The following is a 13,386-nucleotide window of genomic DNA, read 5'->3' as shown; positions in this document are numbered from 1 at the left end:
GAACATTCTGTTTAAAGAAAGGCTCCCAGATAGCATCCAGATGTGTTGGCCCTAGGGTGTACAGTACAGACACAGACTTTTTTATTAGGCTGCTTGGATGCAAAAATCACAGGGAAATAAAGATGAAGTGCCAGTGAAGATGTAATCCCCGGAAACAAATAGTGATGGAGGGGCCCAGTATATACTGTTTAGTTGACAGAGCATTTTCCCCCTCTATGAGTCATTTAATTCTGTATAAAAATTCAGTGGACTTCTCACGGGCACACTTTCCCATTTATCACTTTTGACAACAGCACAAATTACTTTGGCTAAAGAGCAGAAGATGAACACATAGCTTTACAGAAGTATATTAAAACTGTGCCATGTAGGTATAGGGCTTTCACTACCGGGTAGCAGAAGGTATTAGGTTGCTTGAAATCATGTTTATATGGTACTATTTACATTTAAATCTAGTCAATTGTCACAAATAGTCCGGGTATCCATTTGATGACCTGTTCAGGAGTCTTATGGCTTGGGGGTAAAAACTTTGAGAAGCCTTTTTGTCCTAGTCTTGGCACTCCGGTACCGCTTGCCATGCAGTAGTAGAGAGAACAGTCTATGACTGGGGTGGCTGGGGTCTTTGACAATTTTTAGGGCCTTCCTCTGACACCACCTGGTATAGAGGTCCTGGATGGCAGGCAGCTTAGCCCCAGTGATGTACTGGGCCGTACGCACTACCCTCTGTAGTGCCTTCTGGTCAGAGGCCGAGCAATTGCCGTACCAGGCAGTGATCGCACCAGTCAGGATGCTCTCGATATGGCAGCTGTAGAACCTTTTGAGGATCTCAGGATCCAAGCCAAATCTTTTTAGTTTCCTGAGGGGGAATAGGCTTTGTCGTGCCCTCTTCACAACTGTCTTGGTGTGTTTTGGCCATTCTAGTTTGTTGTTAATGTGGACACCAAGGAACTTGAAGCTCTCAACCTGCTCCATTACAGCCCCATCAATGAGAATGGGGGTGTGCTCGGACCTCCTTTTCCTGTAGTCCACAATCATCTCCTTAGTCTTGGTTACATTGATAGGTTGTTATTCTGGCACCACAAGTCAGTTTAGAAGAAATTCTTATTTTCAATGATGGTCTAGGAAACAGTGGGTTAACTGCCTTGTTCAGGGGCAGAACAACAGATTTTCAACTTGTCAGCTCGGGGATTCAAACTTGCAACCTTTTGGTTACTAGTCCAGTGCTCTAACTACTAAGCTACCCTGCCACTCCTGGTTTTGAACCTAGCAGGTCCAAAAGAAAGTCAAATTCGGGAACCATCAACAGATAATACAGCACCATACAATACAATACTATACAAAATGCATGTAATCACATCAAATTGTATTTGTCACATGCTTCGTGAACAACAGGTGACAAACAGTGAAATGCTTTCTTACGGGCCCTTCCCAACAATACAGAGAGAAAAAAAATGAAATAATAGAAAAAATTGAAACCAAGGAATAAATACACTTTGAGTAACAATAACTTGGATATATACACGTGGTACCAGTACCGGGTCGATGAGCAGAGGTACGAGGTAATTGAGGTAGATGGGTGCATATAGGCAGTGTCGTAAAGTACTTAACCCTTGTGTTGTCTTAAGCATCAAAAATGACCCGCCACTATGTTTAACAGCAAAACCCCCTGAAATTTGATGACTTTTCCTAGAATGACCCCAACATTAGAAAAAGTGAAACATCGCCTTTGTTCATATTTCTGTGAAAGCTGTACACCATCAGGGTACAAAGATTGTCTTAGGGTCATTTTTGACCCGGCAGTTCTAAGATCATTTACACACCACAAAAACCACAAAGACACGCACGCACGCACACACACACACACACACACACACACACACACACACACGCACACACACACACACACAAGATCTGGCCTGCTAGCTACCTAGAGCTACTTGGAATAGCTACCCTGCTACCCTACTAATCCATGACTGATCTATCGACGTCACCGTACAAAGAGGCAAAAATAGACTTACCCCCATCGCGACGTCCCCCAAAGGCCCTTCTGCTAACTTGCTATCCCCGGTCTGCTAACTTGTTAGACCCGGCTGCTAGCTTGCTAGCCCCGGTCTGCTAACTGCTAGCTTGCTTCCCCGTTCTGCTAACTGCTTGCTTGTTAACCCCGGTCTGCTAACTGCTAGCTTGCTAGCCCCGGTCTGCTAACTGCTAGCTTGTTAGCCCCGGCCTGCTAACTGTCTGAATCGCCGTGTCCCCAGCCAGCCCAACCACTCACTGGACCCATATGATAATTTGGCTAAGCATGCTTCTCTCTAAAATCAATATGCCTCGTCCATTACTGTCCTGGTTAGTGATTACTGTCTTATTTCACTGTAGAGCCTCCAGCCCTGCTCAATATGCCTTAACCAACCATGTTGTTCCACCTCCTACATGTGCGATGACATCACCTGGTTTAAACATCTCTAGAGACTATATCTCTCTCATCGTTACTCAATGCCTAGGTTTATCTCCAATGCACTCACATCCTACCTTACCTTCGTCTGTAAACTATGCCTTGAATCTATGATATCATGCCCAGAAACCTGCTCCTTTCACTTTCTGTTCTGAACGTGACAGACGGCCAGTTCGTATAGCCTTTAGCCGTACCCTTATCCTACTTCTCCTCTGTTCTTCTGGTGATGTAGAGGTGAATCCAGGTCCTGCAGTGCCTAGATCCACTCCCACTCCCCAAGTGCTCTCATTTGTTGACTTCTGTAACCATAAAAGCCTTGATTTCATACATGTTAACAATAGAAGCCTACTCCCTAAGTTTGTTTTACTCACTGGTTTAGCACACTCTGCCAAACCTGATGTCTTAGCTGTGTCTAAATCCTAGCTTAAGAAAACCACCAAAAACCCTGACATTTTCTATAAAATTTTCTGCCAAGATAGAACTGCCGAAGGGGCGGTGTTGCAATCTACTGCAAAGATAGCCTGCAGACTTTTGTCTTACTATCCAGGTCTGTACCCAAACAATTTGAACTTCTACTTCTAAAAATGCACCTTTCCAGAAACAAGTCTCTCACTGTTGCCGCTTGCTATAGACCACCCTCTGCCCCCAGCTCTGCCCTCGACACCATATGAGAATTGATTGCCCCTCATCTATCTTCTGAGCTCGTGCTACTAGGTGACCTAAAATGAGACATGCTTAACACCCCAGCCATCCTACAATCAAAGCTTGATGCCCTCAATCTCACACAAATGATCAATGAACCTACCAGGTACAACCCCACATCCGTAAACACGGACACCCTCATAGATATCATCCTAACTAACTCGCCCTCCAAATAGGCCTTTCTAATCGACCTGGCCGGGGTACCCTGGAATGACATTGACCTCATCCCGTCAGTAGAGCATGCCTGGTTATTCTTTAAAAGTGCCTTCCTCACCATCTTAAATAAGCATGCCCCATTCAAAAATTGTAGAACTAGGAATAGATATAGTCCTTGGTTCACTCCAGACCTGTCTGCCCTTGACCAGCACAAAAACATCCTGTGGCGTTCTGCATTAGCATTGAAAAGGCCCAGTGAAATGCAACTTTTCAGGGAAGTTAGGAACAAATATACACAGACAGTTAGGAAAGCTAAGGCTAGCTTTTTCGAACAGAAATTTGCATCCTGTAGTACAAACTCAAAAAAGTTCTGGGACACTGTAAAGTCCATGGAGAATAAGAACACCTCCTCCCAGCTGCCCACTGCTCTGAGGCTAGGAAACACTGTTACAACCGATAAATCCACTATAATTGAGAATTTCAATAAGCATTTCTCTACGGCTGGCCATGCTTTCCACCTGGCTACCCCTATCCCGGTCAACTGCCCGGCACCCTCCACAGCAACCCGCCCAAGCCCCCACCATTTCTCCTTCACCCAAATCCAGATAGCTGATGTTCTGAAAGAGCGGAAACATCTGGACCCCTACAAATCAGCCGGGCTAGACAATCTGGACCCTCTCTTTCTAAAATTATCTGCAGAAATTGTTGCAACCCCTATTACTAGAAAGTTCAACCTTTCTTTCGTATCGTCTGAGACTCCCAAAGATTGGAAAGCTGACGCGGTCATCCCCCTCTTCAAAGGGGGTGACACTCTAGACACAAACTGCTACAGACCTATATCTATCCTACCCTGTCTTTCTAAGGTCTTCGAAAGCCAAGTTAACAAACAGATTACCGACCATTTCGAATCCCACGGTACCTTCTCCGCTATGCAATTTGGATTCAGAGCTAATCATGGGTGCACCTCAGCCAAGCTCAAGGTCCAAAACAATATCATAACTGCCACCGAAAAGAGACATTACTGTGCAGCCATATTCATCGACCTGGCCAAGGCTTTCGACTCTGTCAATCATCACATTCTTATTGGCAGACTCGACAGCCTTGGTTTCTCAAATGATTGCCTCGCCTGGTTTACTAACTACTTCTCTAATAGAGTTCAGTGTGTCAAATCGGAGGGCCTGTTGTCCGGACCTCTGGCAGTCTCTATGTGGGTGCCACAAGGTTCAATTCTCGGGCCGACTCTCTTCTCTGTATACATCAATGATGTCGCTCTTGCTGCTGGTGATTCTCTGATCCACATCTACGCAGACGACACCATTCTGTATACTTCTGGCCCCTCTTTGGACACTGTGTTAACTAACCTCCAGACGAGCTTCAATGCCATACAACTCTCCTTCTGTGGCCTCCAACTGCCCTTAAATGCAAGTAAAACTAAATGCATGCTATTTAATCGATCACTGCCCAGACCTGCCCGCCCATCCAGCATCACTACTCTGGACGGCTCTGACTTAGAATACGTGGACAACTACAAATACCTAGGTGTCTGGTTAGACTGTAAACTCTCCTTCCAGACTCACAATAAGCATCTCCAATCCAAAATTAAATCTAGAATCGGCTTCCTATATCACAACAAAGCATCCTTCACTCATGCTGCCAAACATACCCTCGTAAATCTGACCATCCTACCGATCCTCGACTTCGGTGATGTCATCTATAAAATAGCCTCCAACACTCTACTCAACAAATTGGTTGCAGTCTATCACAGTGCCATCCGTTTTGTCACCAAAGCCCCATATACTACCCACCACTGCGACCTGTACGCTCTCGTTGGTTGGCCCTCGCTTCATACTTGTCGACAAACCACTGGCTACAGGTTGTCTTCAAGTCTCTGCTAGGTAAAGCCCCGCCTTATCTCAGCTCACTGGTCACCATAGCAGCACCCACTCATAGCACGCGCTCCAGCAGGTATATCTCACTGGTCAACCCCAAAGCCAATTCCTACTTTGGTCGCCTTTCCTTCCAGTTCTCTGCTTCCAATGACTGGAACGAACTGCAAAAATCTCTCCCTCACATACTGTATCTCCCTCACTAGCTTTAAGCACCAACTGTCAGAGCAGCTCACAGATCACTGCACCTGTACATAGCCCATCTGTAAACAGCCCATCTATCTTCCTCATCCCCATACTGTATTTATTTATTTATCTTGCTCCTTTGCACCCCAGTATCTATACTTGCACATTCATCCTCTGCACATCTACCATTCCAGTGTTTAACTGCTATATTGTAATTACTTCGCCACCATGGCCTATTTAATGCCTAACTCCCTTATCTTCCCTCATTTGCACTCACTGTATATAGACTTTTCTTTTCTTTTTTTCTACTGTATTATTGACTGTATGTTTTGTTTATTCCATGTGTAACTCTGTGTTGTTGTATGTGTCGAATTGCTATGCTTTATCTTGGCCAGGTCACAGTTGCAGATGACAACTTGTTCTCAACTAGCCTACCTGGTTAAATAAAGGTGAAATAAAAACACACAAACACACACACACACACACACACACACACACACACACACACACACACACACAATGAGAAATTGAGATTATGTGTGCTACTGATTGAACTCAGGCAAAACTAAAACTTTCTTGTGTGTGTGCAGTATCTCCCCTCCACGTCCCCACACATGACTCAAGTTCACAGTCAAAATAAAAACAATTTCTAACAAAATAAACAACATTTCTGACAAAATACAAATGTATTGAAAGCATTGTTTACTAATGGGGAATGCAGTCAGAGGCTATAAAGGTGATGCAGATGACAGTCCCCCCAGTTCTCTCTTTGCTGAAGCCATGAGTGCGTATTTCAGTGCCCAGTGTAGATTCGATTTTTTCAGATGTCCAGGAGGAACAAGAGAACAATGATTTAGAAGAGGAGGATGTATCTGAAGAAGAAGATGGTGAAGAATACAACCCAGAGCACGATGCATCATCTTCAGATGAAGAAGAAATCCCCCAAGCTGAAAGAGAGACATTTTTGTCAAAGAACAGCAAAATAACATGGTTCTCGTCACCACATGACAACCAGGGCAGGATGGCAGCACAAAATGTCATAAGGATGACACCAGGGCCCACAGGACATGCAGTTTCCCATGCTCAAGACATTGCCTCAACATTCTACAAGTTCATCACACCAGTCATCAAAAAAATTATATTGGAAATGACAAATTTCCGTAAATCTGGAGACAACTGGAAAAGGATGGATGAGATTGACCTGCGTGCCTACATAGGGCTACATAATCTTAGCGGGTGTGCATAGGTCCCGAGGCGAGGCTACATGTAGTCTCTGGGATGCAGAGAGTGAAATGGCGATTTTCCGTGCCACGATGCCACTGAAAGTCTTTCACACTTTCTCAAGAATGCTACGATTTGATAACTGTCAAGACCAGCAAGACATGTGAGAGACAAACTGGCTGCCATAAGAGAGGTCTGGGAGAAGTGGGTGGAGCATCTGCCATACCTCTACCACCCTGGGCCTGAAGTAACAGTGGATGAGCAACTGGTTCCATTCAGAGGTTCCATTCATTTTTTTATATCTGTAATGTAAGTGATTTTCACTGTTAATTTGATTATTTATTGCTGTAATTTTATTGATTTATGTGATTGTTTTCTGTGACACTGATACTAACTACTGATCTCTTGTCAAAAGGTTGTTGTCCTTTCCGGCAGTATATGCCCAGCAAGCCAGCAAAATATGGCATCAAGATATGGGTGACCTGTGACGCACAATCCAGCTAAACTCGGAAGATGCAAGTCTACACAGGGAAGCCAACCAGTGGAGGCCCGGAGAAGAACCAGGGGATGCGGGTTGTGCTTGATGTGACAGATGGACTGAGGAGGCACAATGTCAGTGTGACAATTTCTTCACCTCTTATGAACTTAGCCAGCAGCTCCTGAAGAGGAAGATCACCATGGTTGGCACAGTTAGAAAGAACAAGCCTGAGCTCCCCCTGCACTCCTCGCAACAAGGGGGAGAGAGGCCTTCTCATCAAAGTTTGCCTTCACCTCCACCGCCACTCATTTCTTACCTCCCAAAGAGGAACAAAAATGTGGTCCTCCTGAGCACACTGCACAAAATGGCTGAGATCAGTGATCATGAGGACAGGAAGCCAGCCATCATCCTGGACTACAACCACAACAAAGGAGGCGTGGACAACTGGACAAGGTGATTGGAACTTACAGCTGCAGGAGGATGACTGCCCGCTGGCCCCTGGTCATCTTCCATAACATCATTGATGTGTCCTTATACAATGCCTTCGTGATATGGAACAAGATCAACCCTACCTGGATGCCTGAAAAACAGATCAAGAGGAGAGTGTTCCTGGAGCAGCTGGGAAAGGCACTTGTAACCCCACACATTCAAAGAAGGGAGCGCCTCCCCCGCACAGCAGCCTCTGCAGCGCTTGTGAAAGCTGTTCAGGGGGCTGAATCTTGTCCTGATCCACCTGAGGCTGCAGCTGGCGCAGGCAAGAGGAGGACATGCCAATTCTGCCCCCAAAGGACTGTAAAACAAATACTATGTGCTGCACATGTGAGAACTACATCTGAAAAGTCCATGTACACAGACTTGCATACTGTCCTACATGTGCAAATTAGAGTTGATTGATTTATTTTATTTATATTTATTGTTGTTGTTTATATACCTTGTGTGTGGGGGCAATGGTTTAAAAAATGGGAGAAGACTAGTATTTTGTAGTTGAATTCCTCCTTGTACAGTATATAAGAATATATCACTATGTTGCCAAAAAAGTTGAAGTCTGTTATTGTTTCCCTTCAATTAAATGCAATTCAAAACTACTTTCTGCACATTTCTGATACTTTCTTAGGCTGTACAAGGGCTATCTCTTGCTAAAACAATTATGTTTACACCTATGCAATACCTTTAGCAATAATAATAGTAATGATAAACCTTTACTTTAGTAGAGTTATGTGTTTTCTTTTATTTCAACAGGTGTGTTGTAATAAAAATGAGTTGTGTCCACTGATTAAATGCAGTCTTTCTGCATTGTGAAGAGGGAAAACCCCGATATTCACAAAGTTTGTGATAAATGACAGGTATTTTCTTCATGCAAAATTCAATTAAGCTGCTTTATTTCAGGGGTTTAGTGAAGGCGGGTCATTTTTTACCCTTGGGACAAGGGGAGTATGCAGAATGTTAAGACTACACAAGGGTTAAGTAGAAATATACTTTTAAGTACTACGTAAGTTGTTTTTTGCGGGTACCCGTACTTTACTTTACGATTTATATTTTCAACAACTTCTACTTTTACTTCACTACATTCCTAAAGAAAATAATGTACTTTTTTACTTCATACATTTTCCCTGACACCAAAAATTACTTTTTTGAATGCTTAGCAGGACAGGAAAATGGTCAAATTCACACACTTATCAAGACAACATTCCTGGTCCTTCCAAATACCTCTGGTCTGGCAGACTCACTGAACACAAATGCATCCTTTGAAAATTATGTCTGAGTGTTGGAGTGTGCCCCTGCCTATTCGTACATTTTAAAAACAAGAAAATGGTACCATCTGCTTTGCTTAATATAAGGAATTTAAATGATTTATACCTTTACTTTTGATACTTAAGTATATTTTATTAATTACATTTACTTTTGATATTTAAGTATATTTAAAACCAAATACTTTTAGACTTTTACTAAAGTAATATTTTACTGGGTAACTTTTACTTGAGTAACTTCCTATTAAGATATCAGTACTTTTATTCAAACATGAAAATTGGGTACTTTTTCCACCACTGCATATAGGTAGGGGTAAAGTGACGAGGCAACAGGATTTATACTAAAAAGCAGCATATGTGATGAGTCAAGAGTGCAAAAAGGGTCAATATACAAAGTGTTTTATGGCAAATATACTTCATACATCAACCACAACTGATGGTTTTAAATGTATTTACCAGAAAATCAAAATGTATATGTCACTTTGTTCTTTTCTTCACAGAGCTTAATCAGTAGAGGAGGGAAACCAATATGGACTGGCCTACTTGCACCTAGCAATCAATAGCTTTGTAATTAAAGGCCCCAGAGTGTTTCTATAAAGCTATTTCAAATAGGTTTTTGCAGCCGAGCTGTAATTGCTCTGAAAATCTGTTACACTTATGGCATTCGTTTGGGGCCTGGGAGAGCTGGGTATATGCGGCAGAAGGTGGTGATTCACTGAAATCACAATTCGTCTGGGCTTCTTCTTTTGGTATCAAATTCTTTATGGTGAATAAAAGAGAGATGAAATCGCCCAGCCAGTTCTATCTACAGAGGGACAAAATACACACAATAATGAATAAGTCCCTTTCAAATGCATTGAGTGGTGTGCTGCTCCCTTCAATGGTGTGAACATTGCATTATCCGCTCCGGAGCGGCTGGAGAGCGCTGAGAGAGGCATGACGTCACCTGGACACAGGTAGGTAGAACCATTAAACCTCCCAGGGCCTCGCAGTTAATGTCTTGTTTCCATGGAGCAGAGCTGCATGCAATTAGAGAATGGCCAAGCAATACAGTGAGCCTTAATTGAATGGGAATTAAAAAAAAGAGGAGGCAGACAGAGGGAAACAAATGATTTGAAATCTCTGGAGTGGTCAGTGCTTTAGCCGAAATCGATGGAGAACAGATTACCAGTGCTCCCCTGTTTGATCAAACTAATGGAACATTGCTGCGGTCCGTTTCAGGGCTTGGCATTAGGAGGTCATGCTTGGGAGGCTTGTAAGCGGCCCTGAAAAGGTGCACATCTGGGACACCCCTCCCTTTGAGGGATCGATAGCAACCATGTTGTGGCCACTGGTATTTTTGGCCCCATTGATTGTCAGTGTGTGGCGGTGCGGCTCGGTGAGTCCGTGTCTGCAGCATGACAGGGGATGCCTGCCTGCCGTGGAGGGTGCTGTTCCAGTTAGTAATCAGGGGGGTTTGTACACATGGAAAAATGTGAAGTGACTGGTGCAGACAGCCTCACCCAGCCAGGCATACATCTAAAGAAACCTCTCCTCTTAACCCCTTCAGCTCCTCCATGCCTTACTGTCAACAGCAGGACAGGGGTCCTCTCAGAGACGATGCACACCATAATTTGCCACATTTAGTGTTTTAATATACTGGATATCAAGGGTGAATTGACAAGATTGCAAAACCCATCCATGCACATACTCCAACATACAGACGCACGGACACACGGACACAGACACACACATTCACTTCTGACTGTCTGGTGAAATCCTTGGCAGATGCCTTTCTGCCTTTGGAGGTGATTCAAAAGAGCAGAACGTAGAGTCATCCAAGACAACAGCAGAAGTGCCTCATAATCACCCCGATAGCATGAGTGTTTACCTTCTTTATTATGACTTTGGCAAGGGGTTTGACTTAGTCAGTTTTCCTTCATTTTGTCATTGGAGCCAAAATCCTCTACTGTCTATCAACCAGAGACAACTGCACTGCAGCACTTGCTAGCTAGGTCTCCTGGGTGATGATGCAAAGATAAGAGGGGATTTTCAGCCAATAGCATGAATTAGAGCCTAATACCTACCATTAAAAAAATAGTTAATGCAACTGCTTTCTCCTCCTGGAGAGGGTCTGGTGTTGCTGTGATGGGGATATAAAGCACCCTTCCATTTTACTCTAAATGTCCTTTTAAATATTTACCTCATTTTACCTCAACTGACTTTTGAAAGAGCATGATGACACTGCAAAGTGAATGGTTATTCTTTATTCTGTTAATGGGTGTAAACCTGGCAGGGCGTTTACAGCTTGCTGTATTAGGGAGATATTCCAGGTAAACAATTACAGGTATAATTGCCTATTAACATCTGAAGTGACAAAGAGCTGTTCAATCAAAGGGCTCGTGTTGACTTTTGATGAGTGACAGTAAAAGGAACATAGGTGATACAAATCAAATCAAAGTTTATTTGTCACGTGCGCTGAATACAACAGGTGTAGTAGACCTTACAGTGAAATGCTTACTTACAGGCTCTAACCAATAGTGCAAAAAAGGTATTGGGTGAACAATAGGTAAGTAAAGAAATAAAACAACAGTAAAAAGACAGGCTATATACAGTAGCAAGGCTATAAAAGTAGCGAGGCTACATACAGACACCAGTTGGTCAGCCCAATTGAGGTAGTATGTACATGAATGTATAGTTAAAGTGACCATGCTTTATGATAAACAGAGTGTAGCAGCAGCGTAAAAAGAGTGGTTGAGGGGGGACACACACAATGCAAATAGTCCGGGTAGCCATTTGATTACCTGTTCAGGAGTCTTATGGCTTGGGGGTAAAAACTGTTGAGAACCCTTTTTGTCCTAGACTTGGCACTCCGGTACCGCTTGCCATGCAGTTGTAGAGAGAACAGTCTATGACTGGGGTGGCTGGGGTCTTTGACAATTTTTAGGGCCTTCCTCTGACACCGCCGCCTGATATAGAGGTCCTGGATGGCAGGCAGCTTAGCTCCAGTGATATACTGGGCCGTACGCACTACCCTCTGCAGTGCCTTGCGGTCAGAGGCCGAGCAATTGCCGTACCAGGCAGTGATGCCACTAGCTCTCGATGTTGTAGCTGTAGAACCTTCTGAGGATCTCAGGACCCATGCCAAATCTTTTTAGTTCCCTGAGGGGGAATAGGCTTTGTTGTGCCCTCTTCATGACTGTCTTGGTGTGTTTTGACCATTCTAGTTTGTTGTTGCTGTGGACACCAAGGAACTTGAAGCTCTCAAACTGCCCCAATTAGAGGTACTGTATTAGAGGTACTTTACATTATAGGAGATAAGAGGTCACCACGTTGAATGGAAATTAGACACAATATACATTTTAAATATATTTTCAGATTAAAAACATATTCTCAATATGAACCATGACCTTTCACTGAAGACCCTCACATTTAAATCCAATGATACACTTACCAATAGTTTTCCTGATTTTACATTTTTATGGACCAGATTCCTTAAATGTAACCTCTGAGGTGCCTGGGCACTTTAATGCACTCCGCTAGTCATCCACTCATGGATTCAGCTAAATCCCAGGGGCATAGCATGAGTGAGGCTGATTGACAACTGTAATGGTCTTGGAACATATATATTATCAAGACGAGCATAACCATGAGATCACGTTGAGGATCGCTGTAATTCACAGGGCCATAACGACCCACTCTGCAGTGTATTCCCTCTTTCCTCCATGGAACGTATATCAGAGAACATAATTTGATCGCCACATACCTAGCTACTCCTGCAATTGGAATGAAGGGCCGGCCAATGTTTTCTAATAGCTTGGCTGTGTCTCCTTCTTGAGCTCAATGGCTCATTATATCATAATAGATGATTAATGTAATGACTGGGAGAAGACTCCTACTGCACCTGACACATTTATCCTCCTCCTGTCCATCCAGACAGGGACTCTTGACTGTTTCTCTGAGGATATGCAACTAGGAACATTAGGGATATCCCCTCATAGCACTGGAAATGGGCTAGAGTAGGAGGTACATGCAGTACATGCTTTTTAGAGTGGGTTGAGACTGAGAGGGAGTACTGTACCTGAGGCAGCAGGCATGGCCAGAGGAGTACAGGGACTTCCCAGTCCCACAGACTGGATGTTGAGCAGCCTTTTGGCTAGGGAGGCAGAGATTGGCTGGACCAGCAGAGACGTCAGGTTGGGCCACTCCTCCCTGTAACTCCCCACTGCAATGAATAACACAGGAACACTGGCTTAGGATCTGTTCTGGCTGTATGAGCTTCACACTCATAAACCTCCCCCTAAACTGACAAGGTTAGTCTGTTGGAAAGGTCTTGGGCGGGTCACCTAAGTGTTTTTTTTTTGGACCACCTTTGTCGAAGTAGTTAAACAAATATTGTTGTGATTCATTTCTTCTTTAAAAAAAATATTGGGGTTGGATTTTTTGGGGGCGTGTAAACTTAAATGACTAAGCAAATCCAGTACCAGTCAAAGGTTTGGACACACCTACTCATTCAAGGGTTTTTCTTTATTTTTCTTATTTTCTACATTGTAGTATAATAGTGAAGACATCAAAACTATG

The 13,386-nt window shown here is 43.6% G+C and overlaps 1 protein-coding gene across 1 annotated transcript in view; it reads right to left on the bottom strand.

Moving 5' to 3' along the window:
- The window catches only part of LOC110524461 (inactive N-acetylated-alpha-linked acidic dipeptidase-like protein 2), a 282,881-nt gene that overhangs the window by 86,910 nt on the left and 182,585 nt on the right, over positions 1–13,386 (bottom strand). Inside the window, exon 6 of the mRNA XM_021604123.2 lies at positions 12,887–13,030. Within this exon, the coding sequence (XP_021459798.2) occupies positions 12,887–13,030 (144 nt within the window). The remainder of the gene's footprint in view (positions 1–12,886; positions 13,031–13,386) is intronic.

Source organism: Oncorhynchus mykiss, chromosome 5 (genome assembly GCF_013265735.2).
Source record: "Oncorhynchus mykiss isolate Arlee chromosome 5, USDA_OmykA_1.1, whole genome shotgun sequence".
In the NCBI taxonomy this organism is placed as follows: Eukaryota; Metazoa; Chordata; class Actinopteri; order Salmoniformes; family Salmonidae; genus Oncorhynchus; species Oncorhynchus mykiss.
Note: the sequence above shows the minus strand (reverse complement) of the source record. Positions and strands in the feature narration are given on the sequence as shown.